Below are 10,800 nucleotides of genomic sequence, written 5' to 3'. Positions count from 1 at the left end.
CCATCGCACTGCAGGCTTGCGCTTTGCCCGTGCTTCTACTCCTGCTCTTTTCCGGACCGGTCTTCAAAAACGTTTTTCTCACTCTCTCATTGCATGTCCTCCTCTCTCGCTCACTCGCACTATCTCTACCACCCTCTCTCTAACTATCTCGTCTTATTATTTATTGGTGTGAGAGAGAGGAAGAGGGGGTGGGGCGCTCCCTGGCGCCATCATCACCCGCCTCGCCCGCTGCTCCACTCTCCCGCCCCAGGTTTGCTGTTTCGTCTTCATTACTTCGCCCTGCGCGGATTAGCGGTGACAAAACATCGTACTCCTCCGCGTCGTTACGGAGAGGGAGGGAGAGAGAAAGAGAGTGAGAGGGAAAGGGAGGGGGAGAGAGAGAGAGAGAGAGAGAGAGAGAGAGAGAGAGAGAGAGAGAGAAGCCACAGTAGAAGAAGCAAAACGCCCGAGGAGTGAAATCGACACAGACAGCGGTCATTCAGGTTTGGAAGCAAAGGAGGGGAGTGTTAGGTGAGAGGGGAGAGGTTCTCTGGTCTCTCTGGTGAATGGGGAGCCTCGTGAGGGACATGGTGTGGGGCGCATCTCACATTCTACCGCTCCCCCCCCCCCTTCTCTCGCCCTTGGCTCGGTGCCATAGCGTGGGGCCAGTGACAAAGAGTTTAGGGGGTTTGGATGGAAGCATGGGGGTGAAGGGAGGGGGGGGGGGTCACGCGTCTAGCCCCACGCGCTCCAAGGCGGCGTGCAGCATGGTGTTAGAGAGGCACTCAAAAAAACAGGGCCAGTCGCATATATGTTTAGTGCGGTTTAGTGTGGAAGTTTTCCCTTTGTTGGAATCTAGTTCTCTGTTGCCAATGTTTTTGTCAAGCTATTCCCCCCCCCCCCCTAACAAAGAGAAAAATTATTCGAAAACGTAGACTTTTTCTGTGGGGTTGAGACAAAGTGAGGACCTAAAGCGGCGACAGCTGAGGGGGGGAGGACTTTGAGCAGCCCTCCTCGCCGCACCAGACGTCTGAGTTGGCTCCCGTGTCGGCGGCCCCTCTTGAGTGGTGTGTTGTCCGAGCCAATTACAAAAGGACACAAGTATCGGCGAGTAGCGGAGCTCCCCTCCTCGGCCGAGCTGGACGCTGTGGCGGGGGGAGAACTCGCTTCCCTCTCAGGGCAGAGGTTACCGAGGGTGGCGGGAAATGGTCGCGCTTAAGAGGAGGACAGACTGACTAAACCTTGCTTGCACAGGCAAAACAAGTATTTAAGGCTCGTCATTGTGCACGAAGCGTATACAATGCGTGACACATAAAAGCGTGACGCGACTCCGAGGTTGTCAGAATGCAGGTAGTTGCCTAGTTTCCACTAATAAAACGATATTGTGGAGTCCAGTTTCAAGCATATATTTTGACCCCGAGCTAAAGCTGCCAGAGATTGTGTGATGTGAACAGCACTGAAATAACCAAGAACATAGTATAGTTATGCGGGTTTTGGAATAAGCTTACATTCTACCACTATGCATAGGTATTGGCTTTCAGCTTTGCCAACCGTGGCTCTGAACCTGTAGTGTCCATACGGCATGATTGCAAATTTTGGAAAAGTCCAGTCTACTGATGTGTTATTAACCTCGTACACTCCCTGTAAATAGAAGGCATTACAATCCTCACATTTATAATTCATTTGTGTTTGAAGCCGCTTTACAATATGTGTGGAATACAAATCGTCCTTTTTTTTTCAAAAAAATATTAGACGGGGAAAAATCCAAATGACCGTCAGTTTTCTTTTTTTTTTCTGTTTTCTTTTTAACTTAAAAGCAAACGGCAACTTCGGTTTGAATATACTCACGATTCGACGTGCTATTTGTCACGGAAAATTTAAAGCGCCTGTATTCCGCACAGGAATTTTTCTTGTTCAATAGTACTAGGGGAAAGAACATACAAGTATGGCCAGAGCAGTCTAAGTACTTACAGGTTTCAATATGCACGCGCCTTTCATTTGCGTCTTGAAAATCTTCTCGTAAAATCCTGGAATATTTTCCTTAAGAGTTTGACATGCATTGTTCTTGAAATTTGCCATAAATGCGTTTTCCTTCCATTGGTTGTTTGACCTAGTATCCATAATTACTTTCGCCTGTTGTGACAAACATCGGTGTAATCGTTTGAATGTCACACTGTGATATTTGCAATTTCTTACCCAGCAGCTGTCATCAAGAGATGTTGAGCCCGTGAGGTTACCTGTCAGGCGTTGTAGCTCTTTTGGTTTATGTGGGTTAAAGTGAGAAGCACGCAAATTCCATCTCCAAGGAAGCGGGGTGTTGTTAGCTTCACACATGTAAAAGCGTTCGCCGTATGCAACATAAGGGCCCTATTCGAAAGAGAGATGCAGTACCTTAAGAAAAGCATCCTAGGGACATCACAGTGATATCAAGTCAATAATGTCGTTTTAACAAATTTATGTTGTTTAGCGTAGTTAAAGGTACATAACACTATAGCATCAAAGTAAAATCAAAACATGTGTGTTTTACTAGTTTTTTGAACATTTAACAGTTATTAAAACTCACAATCGTTTTTGAAAAGTCATAACATGTTATAAAAAGTCATAACATGTTATAAAAAGTTATAACATGTTAAAGAAAAGTCACAACGATTCTTAAATTTCACAACTTCTATGAATTTTCATAACAGGGTTGTTACTTTTTACAACAAGGTTATGACATCACGAATGTTATTAAAATTAATATCAAAACTGTTATGAATTTTAATAACTCTTTCAACAGTGCGTCTAAATATTAAGTCGAGGGGTATGTGGAACTGGACACATTATGTGTTTATCGGGAAAAACATTCAGAAACAATCATGAGACAATCGGACACAATCCCCCACAATCAAGTCTTAATCTGACAGAATTTTACAAGATATGTCAGAACATTTATCGGAAAATCTGAAACAATCATCGAGGCAACCACATACAGTCATCCACAACTACACACAATCTGAAACAATCATCTGTACACACATCTAGCCAGTTCCACACCCCTTGTGTTAAGTGCATTTGAAAAACAAAGGGCACGAAATGTTTAGTGCCTTTACGAAGGAATTATAACCGCCAAAAGTACTATTTTTGGCACATATAGGGTTCTTTTGAAAAGGTCTATGTCACCCCTGAAAAGGCACCACTTAGCACCTTGTTTTTCCACTCGTGTGAGCATTAGGTAAAATGTAACTTACCATCAAAGAGTTGATTCCTTTGCCGTGGATGCCCTCCTGGCACATAAGTGCTAGGAGGGGTACGAGTACCAACGACATGTTGGATCACCGGAATACTAGCAGACACGCGGCACCGCGGCACTAGAAAGGAAATTGCGGAATATTAGCAGTCATATCGTATTACCGTGTGAGTGTGATACAGTGTAATTCCGAGTGCTCTGTCCACGTTTTCTTTGAATAAAACGCACCTTGGCGAAACATCCCGCGGCCAACTTCTCTATGGGACTTTTGTGCTGTGGTCAACATCGATGTTGCCTACAACAGTGGCCGGCTGGCGTGCAGGCGCAAACAACAATAAAAACTAGGAACAGAAACAAACGCAGATCGCTGTCGTGATTTGGTACGAATACAACAGGCGTCATGTCGCTTGCGTGCATGACCTTTTACATTTGACTGACACTAGTATACATTTTAAAGCAATCTGACGCGAATCCTGCCCCCAGCCCCCCCCCCCCACCGGGTCCCCCAGAAAAAATATAATAAAAAGGGGGGGTCACGCGCAATGCACTTGAGAAAATCGTTACGCTGAGAAGCATGAGGAGGTACCAGGACCTATTTAATTATTTAAAGTCCCCTAGACAGCCTCGTATACAGCACATTGTGACAGGAGGTGTGCCTGGCCTGAGATGGGAGTGTTTAAACCGCACGAGCTCTTCCACGCGTCGTCAGTTAACAACCAGAAAATTCTTTCAGAGCTCTCTCTCTCTCTCTCTCTCTCTCTCTCTCTCTCTCTCTCTCTCTCTCTCTCTCTCTCTCTCTCTCTGGGTCATGATGTCCAAGCGTGACGGGACTCCAAAGCTGTCAGAATGCAGGTAGTTTCGATTGATAAAACGATATTGTCGAGTCCATTTTGTAGCATATATTTCGACCCGCGCTAAAGCTGCCAAAGTTTGTTTGATGTGGACAGCATTGAAATAACGAAGAACATAGTATAGTTATGCGGGTTTTGGAATAATCCTACATTCTACCACTAAGCATAGGTACCGGCTTTCAGCTTTGCCAATCGTGACTCTGAACCTATAGGGGCCATACGGCATGATTGCAAATTTTGGAAAAGTCCAGTCTACTGATGTGTTATTGAACTCGTTCACTCCCTGTAAATAGAAGCCATTACAATCTTCACATTTATAATTCATTTGTGTTTGAAGCCGCCTTACAATATGTGTGGAATACATATTGTCATTTTCTTTTCTTTTTTTTTTTTCAAAAGAAAAGTATTAGGTGAGGAAAAATCCAAATGACCGTACAAGTACGGCCAGAGCAGTCTAAGTACTTACAGGTTTCAATATGCACGCGCCTTTCATTTCCATCTTCGAAATCTTCTCGTAAAATCCAGGAATATTTTCTTTAAGAGCTTTACATGCATTGTTCTTGAAATTCGCCATAAAGGCGTTTTCCTTCCATTGGTTGTTCGACCAAGTATCCATAATTACTTTCCCCTGTCATGACAAACATTGCTGTAATCGTTTGAATGTCACACTGTGATATTTGCAATTTCTTACCCAGCAGCTGTCATCAATAGATGTTGAGCCCGTGAGGTTACCTGTCAGGCGTTGAAGCTCTTTTGGTTTATGTGGGTTAAAGTGAGAAGCACGCAAATTCCATCTCCAGGGAAGCTGGGTGTTGTTAGCTTCACACATGTAAAAGCGTTCGCCGTAAGCAATATAAGGGCCCTATTCGAAAGGGATATGCGAAACGTTAAGAAAAGCATCCAGCGACATCCCAGTGACATCGAGTCAATGTCGTTTTAACAAATTCATGTTGTTTAGCGTAGTTAAAGGTACATTTTTGACAAAGTCTAAATATTAAGTCGAGGGGTGTGGAACTGGACACAATATGTGTACATCGGGAAAAACATTCAGAAACAATCATGAGACAATCGGACACAATCACACACAATCGAAAAATATCACACAATCAAGTCACAATCTGACAGAATTTTACAAAATATTTCAGAATATTTATCAGAAAATCTTAAACAATCATCAAGACAATCTCAACAGTCATACACAATCGCACACAACCTGAAATAAAGATTGTCTGGACATAATCATCCGTACACTTTTTTGGCCAGTTCCACACCGCTCGTGTTCAGTGCATTGGAAAGACAAAAGGCACGAAATGTTTAGTGCCTTTACGAAAGGCATTAAAACTGCCAAAAGTACTATTTTTGGCACCTATAGGGTTCTTTTGAAAAGTTCTATGACATCCCTGGAAAGGGGTCGCACCACACCTATACCTTTGTTGTTCCAGTCGTGTAAGCATTATTAGGTAAAATGTAACTTACTATCAAAGAGTTGATGCCTTTGCCGTGGATGCCCTTCTGGCACATAAGTGCTATGAGGGACACGAGTACCAACGACATGTTGGATCACCGGAATACTAGCAGACACGCGGCGCCGCGGCACTAGAAAGGAAATTGCGGAATATTAGCAGTTATATCGTAATACCGTGCGTGATACAGTGTAATACGGAGTGCTCTGTCCACGTTTTCTTGGAATAAAACGCCCCTCGGCGACACATACCGCGGCCACCTACTCTGTGGGACTATTGTGCTGTGGTCAACATCTATGTTAAGTACAACAGTGGCCGGCTGGCGTGCAGACACAAACAACAATAGAAACAGAAACAAACGCAGATCGCTGTCTGGATTTGATACGGATACAAAACGCGCCATGTCGCTTGCGTGCATGACCTTTTTCATTTGACTGACCCTAGTATACATTTTAAAGCAATCTCACGCAAATCGTGCCCCCACCCCTCCCCTAGAAAAAAGATACAAAAAAAAGTTGGATCACGCGCAATGCTTTTGAGAAAATCGTTACGCTGAGAAGCATGAGAAGGTACCAGGACCTATTCCATTATTGCTGAGCTTAACTTGAACTTGAAATTAAACTTTAACTTTAAATGCTCAGCTCTGTCAGGAAGCGCAAGGGGAGACCGCCCGGAAGCCGGCGTGAAGTGAGGCGCCTGGCGTGAGACGTGGGATGTGCGATGGACAGGCATGCCAACCAAAATCGCGAAAACATTTTAATTTTAGCGCGCCGCACTCCAAGGTAGACGCACATTTAGCTCAGCTTCACACGGTTTTAACGTGCGTCTACCTTGTTTAAAGTCACGTAGACAGCCTCGTAGACAGCACATTGTGACAGGAGGTGTGCCTGGCCTGAGATGGGAGTGTTTAAACCCGACGAGCTCTTCCACGCGTCGTCAGTTTACAACCGGGAACTTCTTCCAGAACTCCTCTCTCTCTCTCTCTCTCTCTCTCTCTCTCTCTCTCTCTCTCTCTCTCTCCGTCACGTTGCTCTCTTTGCGTCTCTCTTTCCACTCTTGGGCACTCTGCAAGATGATAGCAAACGTAGCTTTGTTGTGCGCCACCGGCCCCCCGCCACCGCCACCCGTCTGCGCCCCTTAGCAGCGTGCCGCTCCATCTCTCTCCTTCTCTCTCTCTCTCTCTCTCTCTCTCTCTCTCTCTCTCTCTCTCCCTTGTTTCATCATCTTCCTATGAATAAATGGAGTGTTTTGGAACTGGTCCAGCGTGCGGAGAGAGAGAGTAGAAAGGGTGGAAGGAAATGGCGAAATAGCGAATCTACCGTCGGTATGCAACTCCTTTCTTGCCCCCCTTTTCAGTTCGTAATGGGCCTCCATGTGTATGAATGGAAGAATTGTCCTCCTTCTTTCTCTGTAGGTCCGTGCAGAAACAGAGGGGGGGGGGGCGTCGTCGCCGCCCTGCTCAGCGCTGCTCTGGCGAACGCGTTGCACCGGGCGGGAAGGACTTCCCTCCTGCCTCAGCAGATCTTCCTATGGCACGAGCCAATGATGGAAAAAAGTTGGGTTATATATCCCTTTAAACTGGTGATTAATCCATCCCCTCGCTGTGGTTTGGTCGCGGCAAAGAGGCGGGGGGAGGGGCCGCAGAACGCGGTGGTCGTCGTCCACCACCTCCACCTCAGGGCGCCCCAGCTCCAGCCATCCCCCCCCCCCTCTCCTGCGGCGGCTGCCAACAAAATTTGCCGGCGGCAACGAAGTTTAGTCCCTCTTTCAACGCCTTTTAAGCCAATAAAGCGTGTGAAGTTATCGGGGAAGGAGACGAGAGCGACACAGACGGGGGAGGGGGGGGGGTTATAAGCCTGTTTCGCAGGGCGTGTGCTAGCGGCCTCCTCATTCGCCCGCAGCCCGTTCGCCTCGAAGTAGACCAACAAACGTGCATGTCTTGGTTAATTAGGCACATTGAAAAAAAGAAGAAAAAAAACAATCGACATCCTCTCCCTTAAAAAATAAAGTACAGCGTAAATATTTTCTTTTTTAACTTTTTTAAATGTTAGTTGTTTTTTTCTGGTGCGTTAGTATAGTGGTATACCGGTTATTTGCTGGGTGCTTTGGGGGTCGCCGCGACGTGTACACCGGGCCGGGGCCGCACTCCGTACATCCCCTCCCCCTTCCACTCACCCGGCGCCACTCCTGCTTGCTATGCGCCGCGTAATACCCAATAAAAATTAATAGCGTCTTTACGCCCAGGGAATTACGGAATGGGCGCATCTTAGGCCCTCTCTTGGTTTCCGCCTCTCTCTCTCTCTCTCTCTCTCTCTCTCTCTCTCTCTCTCTCTCTCTCTCTCTCTCTCGCTCGCTCGCTCGCTCTCAATTTTCCGCGTTGTATCTCCGAGCAGACGCAGGAGGCTGATGCTACTTCTTGATCCATTGCGTTGCCGGCCTCCCCCAGTGATCGCTCAGTTTTGGCTTTCGGCTCTGCCATGGATCCCTGAATTAGCTCGACCCCTTTCAACCCCCACCTCACCCCTCCCCTTCCCCACCCCACCCCTCCCCACCCCTCCAGAAGGCTCGGACTGGAGGTGATCGTCCAAGCGGAACGCTGGGCAGCGAGAGGGATAGCTGTCTGCCGCTGAGGTTGAGGAAGTACTGGCGCGCCGCCCGCCCCGGGGATGTTCAACAAAATGTCAGACAAGAGAAAGAGCTCACTCACTGGATACACCAGAAAGAGAGGTGGACGATTTGGGGATTTCATAATAATGCCTGTTGTAAAGGGGCATGCCCCCAAAAGAAGCTGTACCCTGGCCATACCAAAAATATGTATCCGAAAGAAGCGATATGTCCGTGTCGCTACAGTGTGGCAATTTCTAAAGAACTCCTTACTTTCCCCGCAGTTGCTCTATGAACATTGTAAATTAAGTGTCTGATTCATTCGTTGACAACTTACGGGAGCTCGGCGCCTGCGAGACTCGGGGTAGGCCACCCCGCAGTGCACGCATGCACAGCAGGCGAGATGTTGCCTACCTGCCAGGCGCTATGAGAGCTCGCATATATGCTGAACGTTGGCAGTTTGATGGCGGCTACTGACGGACGTAGTTTCTGGACGCTGAACGTAAAAGTGTGTGTTTGGGTCATGCTCTGCGGCTCCCGTGTACACTGCAAACACGACCCCAACCAATCCCTTTCCTGAGCGCTGTGCTCCGTTTTGTTTTGTGTTACTTTTCATACTTTCATTGTTTTCCCGTCTTTGGCCTGCTGATCATTTGAGCGCTGGTGGGGGGGGGGGGGGCTGTGACGAGGGCTGCTGTTGCAGACAAGCATGTGTGATGAGTTAGAGTGTGGAGGACCGCATGGGGGGGGGGGCATCTATATCTCTCTTCAGGCTTCTGCTGCTGCAAAAAAAAAAAGGAGAAAGACGACAGAGAGCTCCTTTGATACACGTACTGAGAACTCCCTGCCTGGTCCGCTCCCGTTTTTCGTTCTGGCGGGGCGGCTGCGGCAGCTGCCAGGCGAAATGCGAGCTGCGCGATGTGTGAAGAATGCGAGGCAGACGATGACAGAGTGAAATACCTTTGGCTTTCACCCGCTGATCCCTTTGTCTCTTTCCCTCTGTTGCAGGTGAGCTTTCGTACCCGTTAGTAGGCTGCCTCGGGTGGACCGGCTGCGGGTGGTGGGTGAGTCAACCAATTGTACCTGCGATCATCCCAAATCCTTTAATTGGCCCATTTCAGAAAACGAAGGAAGTGGCCAGTTTTATTTTTCCCATTCTTGGCAATTATTTTAATCCTCTTTCAGTGTAAAAACTCGGCATTCTCTCTAAGGAAATTCTAGATAGCCTCTAAATAGAACTCCAATTATCGTGCCTCTACTGAGGCGAAAGAGTCTACTGAAGTTACAACTGCAAAGCAGCATTTCAGCCTTTTTTTTGTACTGCAAAAATGATAACGATTTCAGCGGTGGGCGTCTCATCAGGGACTAGGGGTGGTGTGGTGTGGGGTGGGTTGGGTATTGGGTGATTTGTCTTTCGGCGCAAACCTGGCGAGAGAGAAAGCGACAGGCAGATGGAATCGAAGCCGCGGTGATCGAGCGGCTGTCGTTACTGATAACTGCAGGAGGCACTTGGGGGGCTGCCCCGATGAGGCCGGCGGAGGAGGCGCCTGCCGGATCCTGGAAAATAATCGAATATAATCGAAGGTAATCGAAAATAATTAACTCAAACCCCTCCCGCAGCTCCGTGTGTGCGCACGCACCCGCGTACAGTGTCCAGGGACCTCACAGGCTTTCCAACCCCGTAACGTCCTGCAGGACTCCTCCTGCGGTCCTGCGGCCGCCGCGCTGCTTAGCTACTGACCTACATAGCGGCTCCGCCAGGGCTGCTGGCCACGACCCCCGCCCAGCTGGCTAATGCATTTTCCGGTGCTCCGGGTGGAGGAGACGGAGGGGGATGGGGGTGGGGGGGGGCGAGGTTACCATACTCCCCACCCCCTCCTTCCCCCGGTTACCGGACCGCAGCACAACGCTTCACGTGGTGAGGGTCTTAGCTCACCTCGCCCGCCGTTTCTGGTGTGTGTGTGTGTGTGTGTGTGTGAGAGAGAGAGAGAAAGAGAGGGGGGGTGAGGGAGGGGGCGGTAAAATGGCGGATGCACACACTACCGCACGCGGAGGCCTCGGTGGAGGCATATGGCATTACCGCGCCTACGTCACCGCGTATGGTACATGCATCCCCTGCACGGGCCGTGTATATACACGCTTGTGTGTGTATTGGCGTGTGACTGTGTGTGAGTGTGTGTGAGTGTGTCTGTGTGTGTGTGAGAATGTGATGATTTATGCTCGGAATGCCGCTATAAAAATCTCACGCCATATTACCTCGCGGCAATATTATATACACGGCCGGGCTCGTCTGATGCCGATCGCAACCCTCCAACAACAGGACGGGCAGGAGCGGGCCCTTATCTACCTCCCCAGCCCTCCTTTCAACTCTTGCTTTCTTATCGTTCTCCCACTCTTTCTCTCTTGTCTCTCTCACTCACTCACTCTCTCTCCCTCTCTCTCGTGGTCTCGCTCTGCCGCCGTCTGCTGCCCCCTTTTTCTCGAAATATGCAGCGCGTTTGAGTGGCCTGCTGGCGCCCCCCCCCCTCCCCTCCTCCATTTTTGGCGCGTATACGGGGCGGACTTGGCCAGGACACGGCGCGGCGCTCGGCGGCGCTATCATGGCCTCTCGTCGACAAGAAGTAACTTTCCTGCCGCTGTCTTGAAATATGGAGCCATTCCTCGCAGTGGCCCC

At 48.6% G+C, this 10,800-nt stretch overlaps 2 protein-coding genes across 2 annotated transcripts; both read right to left on the bottom strand.

Annotated features, from left to right (window-relative positions):
• Positions 1 to 1,361: 1,361 nt before the first annotated feature.
• Positions 1,362 to 3,585, bottom strand: LOC113212944 (uncharacterized). The gene is made up of 5 exons (XM_026431823.2): positions 3,437 to 3,585; positions 3,210 to 3,329; positions 2,176 to 2,346; positions 1,951 to 2,112; positions 1,362 to 1,620 (listed from the first exon to the last, which is right to left on the bottom strand). Exons 2-5 carry the CDS (start codon positions 3,285 to 3,287, stop codon positions 1,462 to 1,464), a joined length of 570 nt encoding a protein of 189 aa, XP_026287608.1. The 5' UTR covers positions 3,288 to 3,329; positions 3,437 to 3,585; the 3' UTR covers positions 1,362 to 1,461.
• Positions 3,586 to 4,084: 499 nt separating this feature from the next.
• On the bottom strand, positions 4,085 to 5,969 carry LOC113212943 (uncharacterized). The gene is made up of 5 exons (XM_026431822.2): positions 5,774 to 5,969; positions 5,536 to 5,655; positions 4,751 to 4,921; positions 4,526 to 4,687; positions 4,085 to 4,342 (listed from the first exon to the last, which is right to left on the bottom strand). Exons 2-5 carry the CDS (start codon positions 5,611 to 5,613, stop codon positions 4,184 to 4,186), a joined length of 570 nt encoding a protein of 189 aa, XP_026287607.1. The 5' UTR covers positions 5,614 to 5,655; positions 5,774 to 5,969; the 3' UTR covers positions 4,085 to 4,183.
• Between the last annotated feature and the right edge of the window lie 4,831 nt (positions 5,970 to 10,800).

Source organism: Frankliniella occidentalis, unplaced genomic scaffold, assembly GCF_000697945.3.
Source record: "Frankliniella occidentalis isolate FOCC.00 unplaced genomic scaffold, Focc_3.1 Scaffold72, whole genome shotgun sequence".
Classification (NCBI taxonomy): Eukaryota; Metazoa; Arthropoda; class Insecta; order Thysanoptera; family Thripidae; genus Frankliniella; species Frankliniella occidentalis.
This window is presented reverse-complemented; position numbering and strand designations above follow the sequence as displayed.